Consider the following 27582-nt stretch of genomic DNA (forward strand, 5'->3'; position numbering starts at 1 on the left):
GCTACCCAGGTGTTCCTTTATCTGGACATTAGTAATAAGCTCTGCATGGTTTGAGATTACCAGGTCCATCAGAGCTTCATTCCTAGTTGGGGTCTCAAACTGGACCATAAAATTGTCCTGTAATAGGTTTATAAATGTTTGCCCTTTAACTGTCCCAGCAGTGCCATTACTCCAGTCAATTTTTGGGTAGTTAAAATCCCCCATTATTATCACTGTCCCAGCCCTTGCAGCCCTTTCCATCTGTGCAAGGAGCTGAGTCTCCACCTCCTCATTAACATTGGGTGGTCTATAACAAACTCCAATGATTAACTTTGAACTACACCCACCTAAATGCAGTTCCACCCATAATGCTTCAGACTCATCACACTCTCCATCCACCAGGTCCTCTTTCACACTTGCTTTGAGATCACTTCTCACATAGAGACAGACCCCGCCACCTTTCCTTTTTACCATGTCTCTCCGAAAGAGTGCATAGCCAGGAATATTAATAGCCCAGCCATGTGAGGATTGAAGCCAAGTTTCAGCAATACCGATTACATCCTAGCTCTCCTCATGCACCACAACTTCCAACTCACCTATTTTGCTTGGCAGACTTCTGGCATTGGTGTACAAACACTTAAATGCATTATTACATTTTGCTCTGGTGTTTTTCATATTATTTTTAGTAGTACAAATTGCACTATAGTTTTCAATGGCTGTTTGCAACATGGGAAATTTCTTGTCACCTGCCATATCCCACCCCCATCTATCCCCATTCCACCCTCCTCAAACCTAGTTAAAATACTCCTCCAGCCTTCCCATAAACCTCTCCCCCAGCACAGCAGACCCCCTTCCATTCAAGTGCAATTCATCTTTAGCATATAGGTTGCACCCCAATGAAAAGTCAGCCCAGTGCTCTAAAAACCCAAATCCATCCTCCCTACACCAGGTCTTTAGCCATGCATTCAGCTCTCTAATCACCCCCTGCCTTTCCTGTGTTGCGCATGGCACAGGCAATATTTCAGAGAATATCACCTTGGAGGTCCTTCCCTTAAACTTGCAGCCTAGTTCTCTAAATTGATTCTTAAGGAGCCTCCACCTTCCATGTATACGGTCATTGGTTCCAATGTGGACCAAGACAGCTGGGTCATACCCAACCCCTCCCAGTAATTTATCCACCTGGTCCACCACATGCCGAACCCTAGCACCAGGGAGATAGCAAACTATTCGCTTGAGGCGATCCTGGCGACAAATTATTCTATCAGTCCTTCTGATTATAGAATCCCCTATAACCACCAACTGTCTAGGCCTACCTGCACTCCCCTCACCAACTCTAATAGATGGGCTGCTCTCCCGGTTGTTAGGGGGAGCATTGACATCTAGGGCTGCCACCTCTGTTTGCCACCTCCACATTTTCACCCAACTCTGCAAATTTGTTTTGATGCACAAACACAGGACTGGCCTTCCTTTTCTGCGAGCCCCTTCCACTGCCTCTAACTACATTAACCCATCTTCCGATCTGATAATCCTGACTTGCCCCTCCACCCTCCACATCAACCCTACTGACCACCTGCTCAGCGAGCAGAGGACCCCTTTCAAGGTTGTCCTTTCTGCCCAGTGTTGCAACCTGCTCCTCCACATCTCTAATGTGAGCTTCCAGAAGGGCAACCTGCTCACATCTGTCACAGCGGTATGCATCCTGGAGCTGTTGCACCAGTTTTGCATACATGTGTCACACTGTGCACTGAGCAAAACCTTCAACCCTACTAGCACTCATCTCCCAGTTACAATACAATTACTTAAAGGAAGTTTAAGATGTTACTTACAGGTTAGAGACTCCTGTCTTAACTCCTGTTTACAACTCCTGGTTATTAACTCTCCACTTTAGTTCAAAATTCCTTGCTTCCTTCCTTACTTGTGTTCACAAAATCCACATGCAAACCACCATCAGGGAGCAAGCTCCTAGAGGAGTTTGTATAACTACTTTTATAAACATGTGAACAATTAACCCCTCCCCTAAATTAGCAGGAAGAAAGAAAAAAAAAAAAAGAAAAAAAATGCTGTTTAAAAAAAGTGTCAGAAAAAAGGAGGGGCAAAAAAGGTATTTTAAAAACTGCTAGTAAATGTATCAAATAAAGGAGGGGGGGGGGGGGGAAACTCCCCCAAAAACAACACTTGCAAGCAGAAGCAGTCAAAAGCACAACTCCTGGTTATTAACTCTCCACTTTAGTTCAAAATTCCACTTGTGTTCACAAAACCCACATGCAAGCCACCATCAGGGAGCAAGCTCCTAGAGGAGTTTGTATAACTACTTTTATACACCTGTGAACAATTAACCTAGAGCAATGATGAGTTAACGCCATCAGTTCCGCTCTGCTCTGTCCATTTTCCCACCCTCCCTTAGGTAAACAATTGGGTTGCCCGTTCCCATGACTTTGAAAAAAGTGCATGCACGCGAAACACTCCTTCACGGCAACCCTCCTGCCTGTGCTTCACGCTGGTTAATGAGGATATCCGACTTCCGGCCACCATATCCTGACCATGGCGTTACGTCATCTGTATGATCCCTGTATGATTTCCTGGCTTATAGCTCGAGTTTTCAGCAGCTCCCTGCTCTACCCCACATCCCTGTCACACCGACCCATTCGCTGTGGATCTATCCAGGGAGAGTGACCTACCAGTGCCAATGGTCTGTGTTTTTCCCCTCCTCACCCATCTGCATGTCAGCCTGCACAGTGAGCAGCCTTGTGGAGAGCAGTTCAGCACTTTGACCGCAGCCGTGATCACAGTCTTCCTCCATCAGCACGCCATCCAGACCACTCCGGCCAGCGAGTCTACCGCTCGGGTCAGGAGCCCTCAGCGCAAAGGGATTATTGCCGCCTCCTAAGCTGCAGTGTTTCATTGTTGGATACCGTGAGCTCCTCATTGCTCTGGGAACCACCAGTGACACCGTAGGTTAATTTAACCGGTTGCAGACCAGCGCACGCCGATTTACGTTGGCAGAATGGCACTGGTAGGTAAAAGGGAGTACAGGCACGTTCCTGTTAAGAAGCCGTGTTGCCGGGTGCCTGCAATCGTGTCACGGAGAGGAAGAACGGGGAGATGCTTTTGTAAACAAAGCATTTCCCTGTTCTGCCTAGTGACAGGACAGAGATCACAGCTCTCTGTCATCGAGAGCAGTGATCGCTGTCCTGTGTGTTGAAGCCCAGCCCCTTAACAGTTAAAATCACTCCCTAGGACACACTTAACCCCTTCACCGCCACCTAGTGGTTAACCCCTTCACTTCCAGTGTCATTTACACAGTAATCAATGCATTTTGGTAGTACTGATCGCTGTATAAAAGACAATGGTCCCAAAGTAGTGTCAAAAGCGTCCAATGTGTCCGCCATAATGTCGCAGTCCCGATAAAAGTTGCAGATCGCTGACATTACTGATAAAAAAAAAAATAATAATAATAATAATAGTAAAAAGGCCATAAAACTATGCTCTATTTTGTAGAAGCTATACATTTTGCGCAAACCAATATATGCTTATTACGATTTTTTTACCAAAAATATGTAGAATACAAAACTGGAGGAAAAAAAATGTTTTTTTTATATAATTTTGAGGGATATTAAAGCAAAAAGTAAAAAATATATTTTTTTTTTTCAAAATTGGTGCTTTTTTTTATTGATAGCGCAAAAAATAAAAACCACAGAGGCACTCATATACCACCAAAAGAAAGCTCTATTTATGGGGAAAAAAGGATGTCAATTTTGTTTGGGTACAATGTTGCATGACTGCGCAATTGTCAGTTAAAATGACGCAGTGCCAAATTGCAAAAAGTGCTCTGGTCATTGAGCTGCCAAATCCTCCGGGGGCTGAAGTGGTTAATTGAGGCTTACCCTCTTGTCATCTACATTATATGTTTGAGGATTCTTTGTTTTAATGTCACGATGAGCTATTCATAAAACTTGTTTTGGTTCATCAACATAATTTGAAAGGAATATTTTGCTTAACCCATTGCCTGCCATTCATGGTTTCTGCCAGTGTTAAGTTCACCTAATGTTACCCATTGAGCGCTAACATTTTTTTGTTTTTTCCTGTTGCCATCCATATCCTCCCGTTATGGTTACTGTTCAGCTGCACTGGGGATAACAGACAGTTTGTTTATTTCTATTTTTATATTTCTTCACATGGTTTACATTTGAGCGCTGTTGCAACTTTTGTTACTTGCCACACAAAATATTGACACTTTGGGCCCAAGTTGGACATTTTCACTTAGGGATGTACTCACTTTTGTGGTCAGCGGTTTAGACATTAATGGCTGTGTGTTGAGTTATTTTGAGGGGACAGAAAATTTACAGTTATACAAGCTGTACACCCACTACTTTACATTGTAGCAAAGTGTCATTTCTTCAGTGTTGTCGAATGAAAAGATATAAAAATGTGAGGGGTGTACTCACTTTTGTAAGATTGCGTGTGCGTACATCTCTCTCTAATATATTATATATATATATATATATATATATATATATATATATATATATATATATATATACACACACATACACACACATACATACACACATATAATATATATTTGACAAAACACACCCTAATAAGCTTAGATGCTGAATATTTTTTTTTAATCTATTAAGGTCTAACATGATTTTTGAGCCGTTTTGAAACTCTAGGTCAATTTTCATAGATAAGAAAGGGCTTTTGGAAGAAACCTCCTTTAATATGGAATGTGAAGTCCAAGAACATCCGCATCCTAAATCCCTATTTTATGAAAGTTGCTGCAACAAATCTACTTGGAAAAAATATGACAAAAGAAAAGATTATTGCGGTAAGTGGTTAGAAAAATCAGGTTTATAAAGAGGACTGTGGAAATGTTGAAAAAGACAAACAGACCAATGTTTGTGCTACATTAATACAAAGTTTCATCTAGCCAGTAAAACAGAGATGAATAAGTCAGCACTAAAGTGGTACCGCGCAGTGGATGTGCATATTCGATGAAGTTGGGTATCATATCATCACCTATGAGCACATTCCCATTTGCTTTAGCTGTTTAAATTAAGAGATGCATTTACATGTAGATCTGAACTCTCTAGTATGGGGTCGGCAAGCAGTCGATCTTGATCTACCAGTCGAATGCAGGCAGGCGACAGGTAAATCGGGATTCCTGGTCTTTCCACTCCTTTTGCCTTGTGCGCCTCCCCCGCCCCCCCCCCAATTGCAGAGTGGAGAGCAGGACATATCACAGTACAGGAGCTGTTATAAATAATAAGGAAATTCTGCGCAAAACATTAAACGAAGACCAATGGGAACAAACCTCTAACAGAGACCTGCGTGTCTTACAGCTGAAAGCTGGACAAATAGCATGATATTGAAAGACAGATCGTGTATCCCACTTAAAAGTATTCAAACTAAAAAATGAATGCATGTGAATTCCACTAAAAAGTGCCAAGTGCAAATAATTAATATATGGCATATTAAAGCGCCATAAAATCCATACAATTCCAAACATCAATAAAGTGACTGTTGCTAATCCCAAATTAAAAAGTGCAAATCGCATAAGATAAATTCAGGGAGGGAGGAGTCTGATGTGGGCATCACACAGGTGCAGCTGCTAAGCTCGAGACCCACAAAACCCCCCCGAGATTTAACGCCGAGGAGAGGATTTCTCCTCACCCTCGGCCAGTACCCAACCAGTTCACCTAGTTCCCCTCGCAAGGTGTCCTGAGCATCCTATGGGAAATGGCACGGCTGTGCAGCTGAATAATTCCCCGACACTCCCCCCGCTGCCGGAGCAACGATTGGCTTGGAGCCAGCAAGGAACGTAGAGCAGAATGGACAGTCCCAACCAGATGGATGGGGGCTGTGTGGTGACTGAAAGTGTGCAATAGAGTACCAGCACAACCAACCCCCCCCCCCCCCCCAAGCGGCGGTAACAGGGAGAGATATACACCAAAAGCCTGAGGGATTTTCAACCGCTAGACCATCGGACGGAGAGACCTCCCCCTCACCTGATCAGGGCAGTGTCCCCCCACAAATTCAGCCATCCAGGACCGAGGAGAACTTATGCCAGAACACATCAAATGGGATGGGATAATGAATGAATGTGCCTAGATTAGCAAAAATATAGTAATAATGTAGTCGGTATCCTCCTCCTCATAAATTTGGTATAGAAAGCAAAAATAGGGAAAGGGCCTATGCATGGAACACTCCAACCATGGACTAGCCAAACATCCCCCAGTGGAATAAAGGACTATCTTGATACCCAGAAAATGTAACAAATATGGTTAAAATAGTTTTTATTTAAACAAAGAAAAAATATATAAAATTAAAAGCACTTGTTGACAAACAACATAGTTACAGCACACAGTCGTGTATTTAGATGGTGTGATTTATGTCCAAGTTGATCATATTTTTCAACTAGTTTCGTGACTTTTGTTGCTTCTTCAGGAAAATCTTGGTAACATCTATAATTAAACATATATCGTCAACATTGTTGATGGAATATACAGAACACATATCAAAGTTCTTATTGTACAGTGTGTTTTTATAATCATAGACATTTTTAGTATTACAGAGCAAATGGCTCACCGCTATAAGGTACCAAGTTGCAGACCAAAATTGGAACACAGGTGGCCCCCACCCATTGGGCTTAGCCACCCTCGGGGCAGACACGGGAGGTTTATGTAAATAGAGCCGGCTGGAAAAGGAAAATAACACCAATATCGTCAATCTTAATATATTATTATATCATTTAAAAATTAATATATTTAGAGACAGTTCAATGGGCTTTTTTTGCATACCGATATACTTATCAGCAAATATCAGGGTAGAGTCCACATTACAGATGACTGCAATAATCACAGACGGTCCTTAGAAAGGCGGCTTAATATAATGGTCACATAGGGTTAATCCCCTATCGTCAGTCCCCAATATCAGAGGCAAGGAATGCCTTGGATTCGTTCTGGCTAGAGCTGTTAATACTAATAAGGCAAATATATAGCACATTAGGACCCCCCAATGGAGAGAGAGCTAGAGGCCAGATATAGTAGAGGCTAGATCTATAGCAAGTAGTTACAAGGGAATTGATTATGCCGCCGTCTGCTGCGCCATCGTCCAGGTGGAGGAGCCGCTCTAACAGGGGGCCATGATGGCTCCCCTTTTTACCTCCAACCCGGCGGCATCAAACGAACGGCGCCGAGCAATGACACCGCCGGGTCCGCCGCTCCACGTGCGCATGCACCACTGTGTGGCAGCGCGCACGAGCCTCCGACCACCATGGAGATTTCCACGTGATCGGAAGCAACAGACCAGGCCCTCTCCCAGACGGGGGAGGAGTCCAAGTCTGCTGGAGAGGTGCATGCCCGCCCTTAGGAGCTTCCTCCTACACCGCTATAAGGTACCAAGTTGCGGACCAAAATTGGAAGCCCAGTGGGTGGGGGCCACCCGTGTTCCAATTTTGGTCCGCAACTTGGTACCTTATAGCGGTGAGCCATTTGCTCTGTAATACTAAAAAGGTCTATGATTATAAAAACACACTGTACAATAAGAACTTTGATATGTGTTCTGTATATTCCATCAACAATGTTGACGATATATGTTTAATTATAGATGTTACCAAGATTTTCCTGAAGAAGCGACAAAAGTCACAAAACTAGTTGAAAAATATGATCAACTTGGACATTAATCATACCATCTAAATACACGACTGTGTGCTGTAACTATGTAGTTTGTCGACAAATGCTTTTAATTTTATATATTTTTTCTTTGTTTAACCACTTTCAGACCGGACCAATTTGCTGGTCAAAGACCAGACCACTTTTTGCGATTCGGCACTGCGTCGCTTTAACTGACAATTGCGCGGTCGTGCGACGTGGCTCCCAAACAAAATTGACGTCCTTTTTTTCCCACAAATAGAGCTTTCTTTTGGTGGTATTTGATCACCCCTGCGGTTTTTATTTTTTGCACTATAAACAAAAATAGAGCGACAATTTTGAAAAAAACGCATTATTTTTTACTTTTTGTTATAATAAATATCCCCCAAAAATATATAAAAAAACTTTTTTTTCCCTCAATTTAGGCCGATACGTATTCTTCTACATATTTTTGGTAAAAAAAATCGCAATAAGCGATTATTGATTGGTTTGCGCAAAAGTTATAGCGTTTACAAAATAGGGATAATTTTATAGCATTTTTATTAATAATTTTTTATTATTTTTTTTTTTACTAGTAATGGCGGCGATCTGCGATTTTTATTGTGACTGCGACATTGTCGGGGACCCATCAGACATTTTTGCCAAATTTTTGGGACCATTGTCATTTATACAGTAATCACTGCTATATAAATGCAGTGATTCCTGTGTAAATGACACTGGTAGTGAAAGGGTTAACCGGTGGGTGGCAGTGTAGGGGTTAAGTGTTCCTAGGGGTGTGTTACTAACTGTGGGGGGGTTGGGCTTTCATTTAGTGTACACTGATCTCTGCTCCAATCACATGGAGCAGAGATCAGCGTCACTAGTTGCTAGGCAGAATGGAAAAATGTTGTTTATACAGCATTTCCTCCATTCGGCCGCCGTGAGACGATCGCGGGGATGCCCGCGGCGATCGAGTCCGCGGGTCCCGCGACCGGACTCACGGGGGTCCCGACCAGCGCGGGAGCGCGCCGCCGGCGGCGCGCTCCCGATGGCACGGCGGCAACGAATATTGGACGTACATGTACGCCAATATGCCTGCCCGTGCCATTCTGTCGACGTACATCATCGTGCGCTGGTCGGGAAGTGGTTAAATAAAAACAATTTTAACCATATTTGTTACATTTTCTGGGTATCAAGATAGTCCTTTATTCCACTGTGGGATGTTTGGCTAGTCCATGGTTGGAGTGTTCCATGCATAGGCCCTTTCTATTTGCTTTCTATATCAAATCGGATGGGTTTGGGTGGTGTTTCTCTCCGATTTAAAGTAAATGGGATATCAGAAGTGCCAAAACGCCAAGGTCCAGAAGAGTAAAAAAATAACGTCTATTGAATGCCCACAAAGATAGAAAACATGGAGGATAGACAAACAATAGGGGTCCTAATGATGAGATGGTTATAGAACGATGGATGTGGGTAGAATAAATGATAAATGATGTGGAGTACTCCATAGCAAATATCTATGGAGCCAATAGGAACCCAATAACATTTTTAAAAGGGGTGGTGGAGACGTTTATGGCTTTTAAGATAGGTGGATCAATCATGGGGACTTTAATTTCTGTCTGGATCCTGAAGTGGACTGTACGTCCCGTGCACAGTGGACTGGGATGGCACAGTGGAAGTCACTTAAAAAGAAACTATACCAACATCAATTAATGGATGTATGGAGAATACAACATGCACAAGTATGTAACTATACGTTCCACTCCACCGTACACGGGACGTACTCGAGAATTGATACATTTTTGGTAGAACATAGGATGCTGAACACGGTGATAAGTTCAAACAAAGAAATTGTGACCTTGTCAGATCACGCCCCAGTATCAATAAAACTAAAAATAGAGGATGTACAAAATAATATATGAATGAAGAACTGATACAGGATATAGAGGTCAAAGAAAGGATTAAAAAAGAGCTAGAGCTGTATTTTAAAACAAAATAGTTAAGACGATATATAAGAAGCCACAGTATGGGAGGCCCACACGGCCTATATTAGGGGGATCTTGATCACAATAGGAGCAGCGAAAAAAAAAAAAAAAAAAAGGAGAGTAGGCAGAAAGGTGAAGAGTTATATAAAGAAATTCAAACAGAGTCATAAAAATACAGGTGACCACGGAACAGAACTGGCAGTTATCTTAAAAAGAAAGGAACTAAAAGATCTTATCGAACAGGAAAACAGAACGCTCTATCGGCTCAAGAAAGAGGTACCAATGGGGAGATATGTCAGATAAATATCTATCCAAAATGTTAAAAAAGAAAACTAGGGCCAATTTTATTGACTGTATACAAACTGGTAACGGGAAAAAGGTTTACTCAACCCCAGATATAACGCAAGCTTTCCAAGATTATTATGGGAAACTATACTCGATAACTCAAAAAGATCCCCCAGAAAAGATAAAAAATAGGCTAGATAACACTAGAGTTATGTTAAATGAAATTGGCCTAAAAAAATACCCCCAGATAAACTTAGCTCCTTAGGAGGATCCCATAATGGAAGCAGAGATTTAAAATCTTAAAAAAAAATAAAAATAAAAGAGTCACCAACCAAGAAAAGTCCAGGTCCAGATGAGTTGTCGACCGTATATTACAAAAAGTTCAGTGACATTTTAGACCCCAAGATTTGTTCTTATATGACTAGGATAGGCGCTAAATGGGAAATATGACGTGAAGCACTAGAGGCCACGATTACCATCATCCCAAAGGAAGGAAAGGATCCCTCATTGTGTTCAAGCTATCGGCCCATTTCCCTATTAAATGCAGGCGTAAAGTTGTTCGCGAAGATACTAGCAGGCAGAATGAAGACATTAATGAATGACTTGGTGCACACTGACCAAGTGGGCTTCCTCCCAAGCAGGGAATCTAGGGATAATGGTATTAGAACTCTTTTTCTAATACAAAAGAAAAAAAGATAGTAAATCCCCAGGACTGCTACTGTCTATAGACGCCGAAAAAGCGTTTGACAGAGCAGACTGGGAATTTATGCAGAACACATTGGAGGCATTTGGAGTTGGCCCTAAGATGATGCGCTGTATAAATGCCCTATATATTCACCCTACAGCAAGGGTCAAAATTAATGGGACAGTATCAGGGTCCTTTGAAATGTATAATGGGACTCGACAGGGTTGTCCCCTGTCCCCATTATGGTTTGTCCTATCATTAGAACCGTTGTTGACAGGGGTTAGACAAAATCCAGACATTAGGGGGCTACAGATTGCTGAGGAGCAACATAAACTAGCGCCATATGCCAACGACATCTTGTTTTACGTTACAAATCCTAGGATAACCCTCCCTAACCTACTGAAAATGTTAAAAATCTACGGCAATGTAGATAATTTCAAAATGAACCCTTCAAAATCGGAAATGCTTAACATAAGTGTTAAGCCACAGGAGGAACGTATTTACAAACACGACTTCCCATTTATATGGAGGGACACCGAGGTAAAGTATTTAGGAATTAAAATAAGATCCTCACTTAAGACCATTTACCAACAAAATTTTATTCTGCTGTTAATTGATATCAAAACCGATTTAAATAAAATCGCTTCTAGACAAAGGTCTTGGATTGCTAGGATAAACGGATTTAAAATGATGATCCTCCCTAAAATATTATGCAAGATGCAAATGTTACCAATCTTCATCCCAGAAACATTTCAAAATATTAAATACGCTACTACGTAGGTTTATTCGGCAGAACAAAAAGCTCTGTATAAGTTAGGTGGTTCTAACGAGAGATAAGGCATAAGGTGGTTTGGGGGTACCGGATATAAAAACCTATTATATTGCAATTCTTATGTCACGGGTGGTTGAATGGGTAAAAAAAAAAAAAAAGAAGAAGAAAAAAGGCGAGTCAAACTTTAAAGTAGGATTAGTAAGGTTATCCTAGGGAAAGTGATATGGATTCCGACACACATAAGAGAGATGAGCACACTCACTCGATCACGCGGAAAGCAATGGCAATGTGGGACACGGTACACAAAAGGGAAAAGTGGGGATATAATTCCCCTCGGATACCATTAAGCGACACATATTTTGCACCAGGGAAAGAGTCTGTTTGGTAATTGGATTAAGCAAAAAGACGCACAATTAAAAGATATTACAGTGAATGGTAAAATATACACTTTTCAGGAATTGATTAAAAAAAGATTTATTGGAAGTAAACAGGTGGTATGCACAGTTGAAACACTTTGTGGAGTTCCTTCCCCAACCGATCAGTTTGGAGGACAGCCTGCTCCCACTAGAGCGGCTGTGCTCAACGACAGACGGAAGGAGAGGAATCTCAAGGATCTATAAAATTCTGAATGGATTAAAAATATTGGGGCATTTATCAAAAAATGGGAGGAAGAGATGGGAACAGGCGATATGGAGGTAGATGTTTGTAAAATATTACGATTGACACATGCTACATCATCTGATTGTAGCTCGACAGCAATTAATTACAAGTGCTTGGCACACTGGTACATCTCCAGATAAATTACACCACTATCAAAGGGATACCTCTAAATTATGCTGGAGGGGATGTGCAGAAATTGGAACTATGCTACATATATGGTGGGCTTGCCCTAAAATAAAAGTATACTGGAAAGAATTTTTTGGGGGGGGAGGGAGGTATTCATTTTAGACTGTTGGTATAGGCATAAGTAGGGCCGGTAGTGGCAACCCGGCTCTGACTGAATTTGTTTTGTATGAATTTTAAAAACTTGAAAAAAAAAAAAACAATGATTTTCCAAAATAGTGCTTGCTTGTGATAGCGGTGATGAAATAATATAAGTAGTGTTCTGGGGATAGAAACGCACCCCAAATCAGTGTTGACAAATGGGCTCACACCACACTTAATAGAAACATTTGACCCCTTTTCTCAAAGGAGGTCAAAAAAGCTTGAGATAAGTGCATCTCTGGATAGGAACTGGAACTAATCCACCCTCGATGGTCTGAGTAGATTACTGCTTTTAAAATGGTTCTTCTAAATCCTTAATGGCTTGTTGGCAAGGGGGAAGACATAAATAATTCCTTCATTGTGTAGTACTTAAAAGAATTTATTCCAAAAATATATAAAAACACACTTACAATGCAATAGTAAAAAAACAGCATCAATGAAATCCCAGAATGCCCATTTGAGTTCCACCTGCATTCCAACGAGCAGAAGTGATGTGTGCCCGAAAGTTGGTTATACACTTCAAGAGCCTGCGCAGCACCAATTTTCACATTGTTATACTGTTTACATACTGTGGGAACACAACTAAGTGAATGCAGCAGCTCATCTATCAACAATAATATATTATTGTTTTTCACCATTTATTTAGCCAGTAGGCCACTTACGTTGATCATTGAAGCAATTGTTTAATTTTTCTAAACTGGGGTAGCGCAGAGGTACACTTGTACACATTCATAGTGGGTCAAATCACTTAAAAATCCATCACAATAGGGACCCCAATTTACCAACATTTTGCAGCATAGATAAAATCAAAAGGGATGGGAGGGGTTGCAATAGGCAGTATCCCTGAATGAAACCAAGTGGATTTTTGAGCTTAATACTTTATAGCAAATTGGCACGAAAGTTGGCAGTGTCTTAAATTGTTTTATTAATTTTTGGTTATGAAATGTACATTTTTATAAGTAATTTGATTAATTCATATTTTATATAATTGTAATTTTATATTAATCTAATCAAAGTGGAATTTGTGATAATTGGGTCCTCTACTACTACTATAAATTGTAGCTGTAAATTTTTTAATATTATTGCAATATGTTATGGTTGTATTATACCACAAACCCCCCCCCCCCCCCCCACCCACACACACACACACACACACACACACACACACACACACACACACACACACACACCTAAACAGTTATTATATTTGTGAAATTTCTTACCATTTAAGAGATATGACTGAATACATTTTTAGGAAGTCAGCTCTGTGATTCAAAAAAAATGCATCTTTTCTGGCAGGGAGGATCTCTTAGAACAGTGATTGCATCATATCCTCTTCTCTCTCTCTACCTGTAATCAGCCTACATTTCCCATGAATACTTGGGATGGGAGTGAATGTGGGAGGTACACTAGGCTTGTATATGTAAATGTGAACTCGCCCACTTCAACATTAATTATACCCCTCATTCTGCAGCCAGCAAGCCATACATAACACACACACTGTATGATGGGTTACAGTCTTGTAAACGCAAATCATTTTAATATAATGGCAAACCAGTGCCAAATATCAGGGACCAACTCAACCCAAATGTCGGGGGCCACCGCCAGAGCCAAAATGTCAGGGACCACCACCAGAACCAAAATGTCCGGGACCACCACCAGAACCAAAATGTCAGGGACCACCACCAGAACCAAATGTCAGGGACCACCACCAGAACCATATGTCAGGGACCACCACCAGTGCCAAATGTCAGGGATCACAAGTGTAGCATGTCTGTCCCACCAGTACAGCTTGTCAGGGACCACCAATGCAGAGTGGGGATTATTATTAGTAATCAGTTGTATGACAGCGGGGATCTCCCACGTGTCAGGTATTGTATACATGAACACCGTGTGCTGATGTCCCGCCTCACAGTATTATGATCGACACAGCACTGTGCCAATACTGGAGGGCGGCAGACATCAGCGGTCGGTGTTCTAATATACTATACCTAACACTGCAGGACATCCACGCCGAGTCATACAACTGATTTCTAATAATAAACCCCGCTCTGCACAGAGATAGCAGGTAGGGGGGTGGATTGCTGGCAGGGAGGAGTTAGGAGAGAGGAGGACTTCTTCTCCATGGGCGGCACAGACCGGGGCTGCGAGACCCCTTCCACCAACATGTCTGCTTCCTCCCTGCTCTTTCAGAGGACTAAAAGGGGGTGTGTCAGACCGCTGGCTGAGCTTAGAAGAGGGATAGAAGCCAGCAATCTTACAAACAGGATGTCAGCAGGCAATAAAGTTTTTTTCAGCACGTTCAGAAGCCTGTTACAGAGGAACTACAGAGCTCAGAAGAACATGGATTGCAAACTTGGTGAAGGTAGGAGATCAGCAACAAGGACATGGAAAAAAAAATTATCCAGAGTTGCTTTAATATGGCTCTTGGTGCTAATAATGATAAAGTAAGAGGGCATATTAATAGTCATTTTTAATTTGGATTATACATTATCAATAGAAGTGGTAAATAGGATAGATTAGGAGGTGACGGACCAGTCACCCCTTAAGACGCAGACGTTTATGGACACGTAGGGTGGGACTTTCTGGCTCAAGTCAATTCCGCTTGTTGACATGCTGGTGGAATGCAAATCGGCATTCCCAGATTTCAATGATGCTGGTTATCTACTATTGCATTGTAAGTGTTCTTATCCAGAGATACACTTACCTTAAGCTTGTTTAACGACCTTTGAGAAAAGGGGTCACATTTTTCTGGCAAGTGTGGTGTGAGCCCATTTGTCAACACTGATTTGGGGTGTGTTTCTATCACCAGGACACTACTTATATATTTAAATCAATGCCATCACAAGCAAGCACTATTTTGGGAGATGAACGTTATATGAATTTATGTTATCTTATGTGCGTTGCACTTTAATTTTGGATTAGCACCAGTCACTTTATTCATGTATGGATTTATAACCCTGTCACACCACTCCACTGGCACACTGGAAAGCAGCGCTATATGTCAGTGAACCTTTGCTCAGAGGCGGCTCTTTAATTAGGCAAATTAGGCGATTGCCTTAGGCCTCGCCCACAGGAAGGGCCTCGCCATCGAGCGATTGCCTAATTTGTCTCTGAGGTGTTGTGCTGCACTGTCTGCTGCTGTGTGGAGTGTCTCTCAAACGGCGGGGTGAGCGAGCGGCGGGCGCGCTGCACACAGCTGCAGACAGAGTGAGCTCCGCGGCGGTGGATGAGGGGGGTGATAAGAGTATGTCCGACTGTCTAATATGCATGGCTTAGGCTGCCTGTGTGTCCAATAGCAGCAGCGCTGTCCTCCGAGTCCTAGCCCTTCCTTCCCCTAACGGCGGCCCCATTGCATGCCGGGAATTGTAGTTCTCCCACAGAGCACAGGCACATAGACTTTAACATGGCCGTCTGGTGCCTGTGCTCTGCAGAGACTACAACTCCCAGATTGCACTGCAGGGCAGAGCTAGAACATCATGTGTTGCTTCTCCAACTGAGTCCTGCTGCCTTTACCAATTTGTCACCAAGGCGAGGAGCAGGATCATCAGGTACAGTTTATATATAGGTTTTTCATATATATATATATATATATATATATATATATATATATATATATATATATATATATATATATATATATATATATATATATATATATATATATATATATATATATATATATATATATATATATATATATATATATGAAAAACCTAACAACAATGCACCCCCACCAAATCTAAGAGTCCAAAGGCCATATTAACTCTGCATTGACAAGACAGTTTTATTTTCACACATTCTAAAAATAACTTTTCATCTGCTTTACTGAGGATGCTTTACAGTGGCTGTGTTTGATGGCATGGTGGCTGCAATTGATGGCACAGTGGCTGGGTTTAATGGCACAGTGGCTGCAATTATTGAGCACAGTGGCTGCGTTTGATGGCACAGTGGCTGCATTTGATGGGCATGGTGGCTGTGTTTGATGGCACAGTGGCTGCGTTTGATGGCACAGTGGCTGAGTTTGATGGGCACAGTGGCTGCGTTTGATGGCACAGTGGCTGCGTTTGATGGGCACAGTGGCTGCGTTTGCTGGCACAGTGGCTGCATTTGATGGCGCAGTGACTGCATTTGATGGGCACAGTGGCTGAGTTTGATGGCACGGTGGCTGCAATTGATGGCACAGTGGCTGCATTTGATGGGCACAGTGGCTGAGTTTGATGACACGGTGGCTGCATTTGATGGGCACGGTGGCTGTGTTTGATGGCACAGTGGCTGCAATTGATGGGCACAGTGGCTGCGTTTGATGGCACAGTGGCGGCGTTTGATGGCACAGTGGCTGCGTTTGATGGCGCAATGACTGCATTTGATGGGTACAGTGGCTGAGTTTGATGGCACGGTGGCTGCAATTGATGGGCACAGTGGCTGAGTTTGATGGCACGGTGGCTGCAATTGATGGGCACAGTGGCTGAGTTTGATGGCACGGTGGCTGCAATTGATGGGCACGGTGGCTGCAATTGATGGGCACAGTGGCTGCATTTGATGGGCACGGTGGCTGTGTTTGATGGCACAGTGGCTGCGTTTGATGGCACAGTGGCTGCATTTGATGGCACAGTGGCTGCGTTTGATGGGCACAGTGGCTACGTTTGATGGCGCAGTGACTGCATTTGATGGGCACAGTGGCTGAGTTTGATGGCACGGTGGCTGCAATTGATGGCGCAGTGGCTGCATTTGATGGGCACGGTGGCTGCATTTGATGGGCACAGTGGCTGAGTTTGATGGCACAGTGGCTGCAATTGATGGGCACAGTGGCTGTGTTTGATGGCACGGTGGCTGCTTTTGTTGGCACGGTGGCTGCGTTTGATGTCGCAGTGGCTGCGTTTGATGGGCACAGTGGCTGCGTTTGATGGCACAGTGGATGCGTTTGATGGCACAGTGGCTGTGTTTGATGGCGCAGTGGCTGCATTTGATGGGCACAGTGGCTGCAATTGATGAGCACAGTGGCTGCGTTTGAGGGCACAGTGGCTGCGTTTGAGGGCACAGTGGCTGCGTTTGAGGGCACAGTGGCTGCGTTTGATGGCACAGTGGTTGCGTTTGATGGCACAGTGGCTGCGTTTGATGGCGCAGTGGCTGCATTTGATGGGCACAGTGGCTGAGTTTGATGGGCACAGTGGCTGCAATTGATGGGCACAGTGGCTGCGTTTTGGCACAGTGGCTGCGTTTGAGGGCACAGTGGCTGCGTTTGATGACACAGTGGCTGTGTTTGATGACACAGTGGCTGCGATTACTGGCACGGTGGCTGCTTTTGATGGCACAGTGGCTCCTGTATCATTGTCCGCCCACAGTCTCTGACCATTTCCTGTATCATTATCTGCGCACAGTATCTGACCATCTCCTGCATCTTTGTGGCATGATTGTCTGTCAGCACCCTGTCAGTGGCTCCAACTTTTCATACCGTGTTAGCCAGGTAAGAGTTTGCTTGTTATTACCATAATAAAACCGTCTCCTGTATCATTGTCTCTGCAAGTCTCTGACCGTCTCCTGTATCCTTGTCCACACACAGTCTCTGACCGTCTCCTGTATCCTTGTCCACACACAGTCTCTGACCGTCTCCTGTATCATTGTCCACACACAGTCTCTGACCGTCTCCTGTATCATTGTCCACACACAGTCTCTGACCGTCTCCTGTATCATTGTCCACACACAGTCTCTGACCGTCTCCTGTATCATTGTCCACACACAGTCTCTGGCCATCTCCTTATTCATTGTCCACACACAGTCTCTGACCATCTCCTGATTCATTGTCCACACACAGTCTCTGACCATCTCCTGTATAATTTTCCGCAGTCTATGACCATCTCCTGCATGATTGTCTGTCAGCACCCTGTCAGTGGCTCCAACGTTTGATACCATGTTAGCCAGGTAAGAGTTTGCTTGTCATTACCATAATAAAACCATCTCCTGTATCATTGTCCACAGTCTCTGACCCTTGCCTGTATCATTGTCTGCACAGTCTCTGACCGTCTCCTGTATAATTGTCTGCATAGACTCTGACCATCTCCTGTATCATTGTCCACACACAGTCTCTGACCATCTCCTGTATCATTGTCCACACACAGTCTCTGACCATCTCCTGTATTATTGCCCGTACACAGTCTCTGACCATCTCTTGTATCATGGATGTGAGGTCGGTGACTGTCCTTTAGCTGGATTGGACTGTCTCTTAGCTGGGCTGTCTCTTATCTGGGACTGTCCCTTAGCTGGATTGGATGGGTCGGACTATGTCTATCAGCTGGGTTGGACTATGACTATATCCCTCAGCTGGGACTGCTCCTTAGCTGGATTGGACTTGTTGCATTAAACAGGTTATGTTTTAGAATATGTTGTAAAATTACTTTTTTTTTTGTTTTATACTTTGTTGACAAATTAATTTCACATTTATGAGACAGCACAAAGGATAATGAGTAGGCAGCTGCACAATTTGATCTATATCTGTGTGCGTGTAACATATATACCCACCCACCCTATGTTTAATGATATTTGATTAAAGAATAATTGGCTAGAGAAATTTATAGAAACGGTGAATTCATAGTTCATAGGAATTAAGTTAATATATGCATTCATACAGTTAATTTTTATCATTTTTATAATATTTTTCCCATTATGGGCGTGAGTGGGGCCTCATGTCTAAGTTTTGCCTAAGGCCTCAGAAAGTCTAGAGCCGCCTCTGCCTTTGCTGGTAATATATCAAAACAAATAAATTCAAATGATAATATATGTACAAGTGTACGATTTCTATATGTCCGTCACATATATAATAAACTGAGCAAAAACATTACAATACTTTAAAACAGTGTGCTACATAATTATATATATATATATATATATATATATATATAAAATGTTTTCTGCCCTCCTTCCAGAAACCGACCACTGGCTTCATGGCAATCTCTTTTGCTATTCACTTCTGCGACATGGTCCACATTGCAGGCTTTGGTTACCCAGCATTTAATGATTCACAGCCTATCCACTACTATGACAAGATCAGCGCGAAGGTTATGATGGTAAGTTTTTCAACTTAAACTGGCATCTTGTTGAGAGATTAGTGTAGCTACAGTATATTATTAGTCAAAAGTACATATCCTGTAAAATACAATCGTAAATTCAAAAAAGTTCTTGAAGAGTACACATTAGCCTGACATTAGTCTGAATAGAATCCTCTTACATTCATAAATGCAAACAATACTGGTAAAATTAAAGTAGATTTGATCCTAAATTGTGTTCCTCAGTCTATAAGGAGCACTTAAATTGGACTGGAACACTTCAACTGAAGTGTTTCCCAAAAAGTTACATTTAAAGCATGCTGTGAAGGACAGTCACAGTTCCCTATATTCTCTGCCAAACAGTCAGGCCATCAAATGGCTGATGTCATAACTAATCACAGATAGGGCTGCAACTAACGATTATTTCCATAATTAGTTTGCCGATTATTGTTTCAATTAATCGGTTAATAACCTTAAAAAAAAAAAAAAAGAAAAAAAGTGGTGTATAATTTAGTTAATATGTAACGTAAAAAAAAAAGCAATTTATTCTTAAATATCTCTATGCAGTGGTAAATATAAATAACCAACTATATGGTTAGAGAGAAAAATCTCTAATCCACATGTAATTTGAAGAACATTTGTTCGATTTTCTAATCGTTAGTGGGGGTCAAATCGATGTTCATTTTCAACCACAGTGACGGGAAAATTTGGAAATAGAAAACTGCTTGGTGAGTGTATGTGGTTTTCGTTCAGAAATTACACAAATTTTAAAAACGGAATGTTAAAAACAAGAGAAAATTTCAAAACAACATTCTTTCAGCAAATGTACAAAGATTTTTTGTCTGAAAATTGATCCGTGTGGCCAGAATAAGCCTTGGTATGCAGCTTGCGTTTGATTTGTTTCTGCAGTGCCTTTTGCTGTGAGTTTTGATTTTTGCGCACGTGATTTTGCTGTGATTTGAGTTTTTGCATTTTTTTTTGCCCAATTTGTTGTTGGGCAGGTTAAAAAACACAATTTGCTGCAAAACCCATTACATGCTTTTCTGCAGCTTCTCCATTGAAGTACATTGAAACAAAAAAGGATTTTTTTTTATTTTTATTTTTTTTAACCCCATTATGTTACTAAACGTCTTAGACCTGGTTCACATCTGTGTGTTTTTTTTGGTGCTTTTTGCAGAAACACACTACAGTTCATTTACATGGTTTCCTATGGGACACGTTCACATCTGTACTTTTTTCAGCCGTTGTGTATTTGGAAACAATTTTTTTTTAAACGCAAAACAGAGTCTCTGACCTAACATAATAGGGCTAAAAAATAAAATAAAAGTAGCCCTTTATGCTACAACAAAAAGCAGATAATCACTACTGTAAGGGGGTTCATTTTTTTTTAACTGTAGAACTGTGAAAGTGGTATTTACAGTAGCGATTATTTGCCATTTTTGTACTATAAAGGGCTCATTTTAGTTTTTTTTAACCCCATTATGTTACTGGCCGATTAATCAATTATGAAAATGGTAATCGATTAATTTCATAATCTATTAGTTGTTTCAGCCCTAATCACATATGCAGCACTATGACTCCTGAAGATCAAAGAGAAGCTAAGATGTTAGCTTCCTTGGCTGTAAAAATGATAGGAGTGTTTAGTTTTGCGTTAATGGCAAGAGCACCCAGTATATACTTTTATCCAACTCATAGTTTAACCCTGCTGACTATGGAACGAACCCTTCCATTAACCTCATCATTCAACAGTTCCATGGGAGACCCTGGTCAATAGAGGCTCTCACAATGGACTGTTGGATTTCTGAGCGTAGGGTGTAGCCTTAAGTCAGGAATCAAAGCCTCTGCGTTATGTGAACATAGGTGTCAGTGGCTCTTCACAGAAATAGAGAGAATAACCCAATCTACTTTCAGATACCAAGAAATCTTTGATGATGTTTTGTTACTTTTATATATAGTGCCTTGAAAAATTATTCATACCCCTTGAAATTTTCCACATTTTGTCATATTACAACTAAAAACGTAAATCTATTTTTATTGGGATTTTATGTGATAGACCAACACAAATTGGGACACAATTATGAAATGGAAGGACTATGATAAATGGTTTTCCAATTTTTTTTACAAATAAATATCTGAAAAGTGTGGCATGTATTTGTATTCAGCCCCCTTTACTCTGATAACCTTAACTAAAATCTAGTGGGACCAATTGCTTTCAGAAATCACCTCGTTATTAAATAGAGTCCACATGTGTGAAATTTATTCTCAGTATAACTACAGCTGTTCTATGAAGTCCTCAGAGGTTTGTTGGAGAACCTTAGTGACATAGGCATGTGCACGGGGTGTGCCTGGGCACACCCTAATCCCTCGTGCTATCTCCCGAGATCTGCCCAGAAATGTTGCATCCAAGCTGTGTTGGTTGCCCGTGCTGTCTGTGAAACAGTTTCACAGACAGCAGATTGTGAGGCGAGAGACGCTCTTTGTATGAAACCGTCATGTAATGTCACAGATAGCAGCGAGAGAGACCAGCTGTGAAAACTCAGCGGTGAAGTCAGGGGTGGGCGGGACCCAGCAGCTATCAAACACCAGCTAATGGGATGGGGTCTGGGCAGGCTGCTACATTTATGTGGCTCTGCCCCCTTTCTTAAGCAGTCCAATCATTGGCTGGTGTTGATAGCCACTTGGTCCCGCCCACCCTGACACCACGGCTGAGTTGAGACAGCTGGTCTTTCCCCCAGTAAGCAGTTACTTTACTTGACAGTTTCACACAGTGTGCGGCTCTTGCAAGTTTTGATCTGCTGCATGTGAAACTCCCCCTCTCCCCTATCAGTGCCAACCAATGCTGCCTATTTAATGCCAACTAATGCTGCCTATTTAATACCAATCAATGCTGCCTGCCAATCAGTGCCAACCAGTGCTGCCAATCAGTGCCGCCCTCCTATCAGTGCAAACCAATGCTGCCCATCAGCGCCAACCAATACTGCTTATCCATGCCAATCAGTGCTGCCTATCAGTGCCAGCCAATGCTGCCTATCAATGCCAATAAATGCTGCCTTCCTATTAGTGCCAACCAATGCTTCTTATGAGTGCCAACCAGTGCTGCCAACCAGTGCAAACCAATGCTGCCTATCAGTGCCAACCAATACTGCTCATCAGTGCCTGTGCTGCCTATCAGTGCCAACCAATGCTGTCAATCAATGCCAATCAGTGCTGCTCATCACTGCCAACCAATACTGCCTTTCAGTGCCAATCAGAGCCAACCAATGCTGCAAATTAGTGCTACCTATCAGTGCCAATCAATTTTGTCCATCAGTGCCAATAAATGCTACTAATCCGTGCCCATCAGTGCTACCAATCAGTGCCCATCAGTGTCCCAGGCTCCTCTCATACACGTTCGGGGATCTCTGATCCACGATCCAATTCGGATCTTGGTCCTCTCCCAGGCCAATTTAACTCACCTGAGATAGACACCCAGTGCTCTGCCTGGGAAGATCAGACAACTTTGGTCTGTGAGAGCAAAAGGTTGGTGAAAGCCATGAAGCAGTTTATGTTGACGCTGACAAGCTGTAGGCTTGCTCAGCCTGGTAATGAGGGCCTATATTTGGTAGAAGTAGTGTCGAGACACGGCTAGGTTTTTGTTTGGCTATTTTTGTTCTGTTTATTTTTCTGAAACACTGTACAGCACCTGTATATATCACCAATAAACACTGTACTGTTTGTCACTACCTCACTGGATTTGGTATCTGTGCCTGAAAGACTGCTTATCCTAGGGAGCTTTGTACCTGCTACCTGTCCCCCAGCTTATACCCTCTACAGATAATTGCAATACAAATTAACTTGAAGTGCAACAACTTTTTAGTTGGGAGGTTCGCACCATTACAGCACTTTGGAATTTTTATTTAGATGGTTAGACTTAATTTTATTACTTAGTTACTATGATGATGTGAATTATTGCAATTGAAGTTAATTTTCCACCAGTTGATGGGAGGATGGATGGTGACAAATACAGGGCAATCTTAGAAGAAAACCTGTTATGCCGCGTACACACGATCGGAATTCCGGCCAGAAAAAGACCGATGAGAGCTTTTCATCGGAAAATGCGACCGTGTATATGCTCCATTAGAATTTAGCTGTCTGAATTTCCGCCAGCCAAAAATTGATAGCGTGTTCTCAATTTTCCCAACGGAAAAGCTTTCTATTGGAAATTCCGATCGTGTGTATGCAATTCCGACACGCCAAAAATCACGCATGCTCAGATTCAACTACAACACAGAAGCCATTGGCTACTGGCTATTGAACTTCCTTTTTCTAGTCCCGTCGTACATGTTGTACCTCACCACGTTATAAATGATTGGAATTTGGTGTGACTGTGTGTAGGCAAGACAGCTTGAGCCAAATTCCGCCGGGAAAACCATCAGAGCTTTTTCCGACGAGAATTCCAATCGTGTGTATGCGGCATTAGAGTCTACAAAAGACTTGAGACTGAGGCAGAGGTTCACCTTCCAGCAGGACAACGGCCCTAAACATACAGCCAGAGCTACAATGGAATGGTTTAGATCAAAGCATATTCATGTGTTAGAATGGCCCACTCAAAGCCCAGACCTAAATCCAATTGGGAATCTGTGGCAAGACTTGAAAATTGCTGTTCACAGACGCTCTCCATCCAATCTGACAGAGCTTTATTTTCCTTCCACTTCACAATTGTGTCACTTTTAGTTGGTCACATAAAATCCCAATAAAATACATTTACGTTTTTGGTTGCAACATGACAAAATGTGGAAAATTTCAAGGGGTATGGATACTTTTTCATGATACTTTACATTTAATACAATTTAAAGGGATGCATTTTCTTGAACTTTTCTTGCGTTAAAAGGTTCCAACAATGGCCATTAAATTCATATTCATTTAAATTCATGATATTAATTAAAATGTCGAATATAATAAAACTATATATATAAAATAATAAAAATATACAACCCCTGGCAAAAGGTATGAAATCGCCACTCTCTGAAAATGTTCATTCAATTGTTTGTGTAGAAAAAAAAAAAAAAAAAAATCAGACATGCCTCAAAACTATTTTTTAACATTCCAACCTTCTGGCTTTAAGAAAACCCTTAAAAAAAGAAAAAAAAACAAAAGCAAGAAAACTGTAGTCAGTTGCACCTGTAGAGAATAGAGGCTCTGACTGTTTAGTAGACCCTGAAGGGAAGACCACATCCAGGCAATGTAAGGCAATTTCCCTGGCATGTTCTGGGGCAGGAAAAATAGGAGGAGGAACAATATCCTAACTGAGGTGTAAAGAAGAGACCACATTAGGGTAGGAAAGAAGGTTTTGCTCTCAAAATAATTTTGTCTTTGTGCAAAACAAAGGGTTTTTACAAGAAAGAGGTGCCAACTCAGAAACATGCTCAACATATTTAATGGCTAGCAGGAAGGTAACCTTAAAAGCGAGTTATTTCAATGGAATCTCTCTAAATTGGTTCAAAGGGAGGTCTGAAGTACAGAGAGAACCAGGTTGTGATCCCAAGGTGACAAATTGGGGGATTTATGAGAGCAACTCCCTGCAGAAATGTATTGTAAGGCAGAAAGGTATTATAAAAGATTGTGAACCAAGAAGTTTGTGGAATAAAATAGATAAGTGGAACCCTGTCTTTTGAGAGTACTCAGAACCAGATGCTGAATAAGACCAGAAGGAAGAAAGGCCAAAATACGAGTAAAGTATTTCCCTGGAACTCAGCTTTCTTACCAATTTGGTATGAGGAGAAGCAACCTTTTCTCCTCTATCTTGTACAGCAGTCGAGGGAGAATCTTAATTTAACCACTTGCTTACTGGGAACTTAAACCCCCCTCCTGCCCAGACCAATTTTCAGCTCTCAGCGCTGATGCACTTTGAATGATATTTGCGCGGTCATACAACACCGTACCCAAATGAAATTTTTATCATTTTTTTTCCCCTACAAATAGAGCTTTCTTTTGGTGGTATTTAATCACAGCTGGGAGTTTTATTTTTTGCTAAACAAACAAAAAAAGATGCAAAAAATAAAAAGAAAAAATCATGTTTAATAGTTGGTTTAAAATTGTGCAAACAGGTAATTTTTCTCCTTCATTGAAATGCGCTGATGAGGCGGCACTGGTGGGCACTGATAGGCTGCACTGGTGGGCACCGATAGGCACAGATAAGGCGGTACTGATAGGCACAGATAAGGCAGCACTGATGGGCACAGATAAGGCAGCACTGATGGGCAAAGATGGGCACAGATAAGATGGCACGGGTGGGTGGCACGGATGGGTGGCACTGATAGATGGGACTGACAGTGGGTCTGATAGGTGGCACTGCTGGGCACTGATGGGCATAAGTGTCCAACATAAGAAATTTGAGAAGTTGGTTGCAAGAAATTGGTTTATCTTAAAGCGGTTCTGCACCTAAAAAAAAAAATATTAAAAGCCAGCAGCTACTAATATTGCAGCTGCTGACTTATAATAAAATCACACTTACCTGTCCCAGGGTCCAGCGATGTCGGCGGCAGATGACGAGCGATCGCTCGTCTCGCTGCTGCCCCCGCCACCATCCTCTGTCAGGGAATCGGGAAGTGAAGCATTACAGCTTCACTGCCCGGTTCCCTACTGCGCATGCGTGAGTCACGCTGCACGTCTCTTATGGTCCCCCGCTGTGTCTCTGGGAACTGTGCGTTTCCCAGAACACAACGGGGGGGGGGGTGTCTGCGGGGGTCTGTGGCGGTCTGCCCCGAAGTGGGTGCAGATACCTGTATTATCCAGGTAACTGCACACCCCTCCCCCCGAAAGGTGCCGATTGTGGCACCGGAGGGGGGGAGGGATCAGATTAGCGGAACTTCCCCTTTAGGGTGAAGAACCGCTTTAAGACAGGTTCGTGTACTTGGGCCACTTTTACCTGAACGTCTTTCCTTTATATATAAAAAAGCTCCCTCATTGCGACATCAATTAGCCCCTGGTGTTGTTGACCCCCCCAGTACAGGCAGAAAGTAGATTATTCTCATTCCTAATAGGCTTTTACGCATGCGGACGGTGCACAGCATGCAGACATTCTAAATGTAACATTAAAAAGAGGAAGACCGTCTTAGCCGCAACTAACAATAGAGAATATAAAATTGATCAGTTAATTACGTGCACAACAGTGGGGGTTGTGTATATGCTTCAGTGTGGCTGCGGCCTCCAGTATATAGGTAGGACCTCCAGGCCCCTTCATGTCAGACTTGGGGTACATGTGAAGAATATAAAAAAGGGTCTCAAAACTCAAAATGTATCTCTGCATTTTTAATTATTTCATGGGCAAAGTCCGAAAAACCTCAGTTTTTCGGGTATTGAAAAAGTCATTAAACATTGGCGTGGAGGGAACTTTATACGTCAATTCAGTCTCAGAGAATCCTATTGGATTCATGAAACCAAAGTTCTGGCCCCTGGGGGCCTGAACGTAGAATTCGATCTCAATTGTTTTATTTCTGATAGGGTATTTATTATTATTTACATTTTGTTTTATTTTTTGTTTGTTTTGTTTTTTTGTAATGTATGTATAATATTACCTTTCATGCACGGATCAGAGTTGTTGAGGGTGACGTCATTAGTTAGGCCGCGTACACACGCGGGGACTGTTCGCCCAACTTTGTCCGTCAAACAGTTTCGGCAAACAGTCCGCTCAAAATTAGCATGGACGGACATGGCCACACACGACGGACGAACAGTTTGCTGAAACCGTGCGCGATGACGTGAACGGCACGTACGACGGGACGAAAAATACGACGTCCTATACACTGCATTATAACTTTCGGCGTGTAAATCCTTTCTGAGCATGCGCGGAACTTAGTTTGCCGAACAAGCCTACACACGAGGGGACTGTTCGCTGAAACAAAGTTTCAGCGGACAGTTTTTCGGAATTTCCGAAAAACCTTGTTCAGCGGACTGTTCGCTGAAACTGTCCGCTGAAAGCCCACACACGAGCGGACTGTCCGCCGAAACACTGTTCAGCGGACAAAGTTGGGCGAACAGTCCCCGCGTGTATACGCGGCCTTAGTGGTTCATTTTTTTAGAGAAACTCATTTTCTATGGAAATGAGTTCTGTCCCTGCTTGGACTCTTTATGCACCAGATGAGGAATATTTGTTTCTCCTTATCGGATTTTTATATGGAAAATATGTATATATATTAATTTCGAGAAAGTTTCTACTTTCCTGAATTTTTATGTT

At 42.2% G+C, this 27582-nt stretch overlaps 2 protein-coding genes across 4 annotated transcripts in view; one reads left to right on the forward strand and one right to left on the reverse strand.

Moving 5' to 3' along the window:
- Window positions 1-27582, reverse strand: part of LOC143934323 (uncharacterized) — a 532031-nt gene that overhangs the window by 385150 nt on the left and 119299 nt on the right. The gene's annotated exons all lie outside the window — the stretch shown is intronic.
- Window positions 1-27582, forward strand: part of LOC143934322 (CMP-N-acetylneuraminate-beta-galactosamide-alpha-2,3-sialyltransferase 4-like) — a 308070-nt gene that overhangs the window by 262361 nt on the left and 18127 nt on the right. For both annotated transcript variants that reach the window (XM_077457838.1, XM_077457839.1), the window contains 2 exons: window positions 4670-4810; window positions 19248-19388. In XM_077457838.1, coding sequence (XP_077313964.1) covers window positions 4670-4810; window positions 19248-19388 — 282 coding nt within the window. The remainder of the gene's footprint in view (window positions 1-4669; window positions 4811-19247; window positions 19389-27582) is intronic.

Source organism: Lithobates pipiens, unplaced genomic scaffold, assembly GCF_037356315.1.
Source record: "Lithobates pipiens isolate NorthernLeopardFrog02 unplaced genomic scaffold, aLitPip1_a1.2 Scaffold_27, whole genome shotgun sequence".
NCBI lineage: Eukaryota > Metazoa > Chordata > Amphibia > Anura > Ranidae > Lithobates > Lithobates pipiens.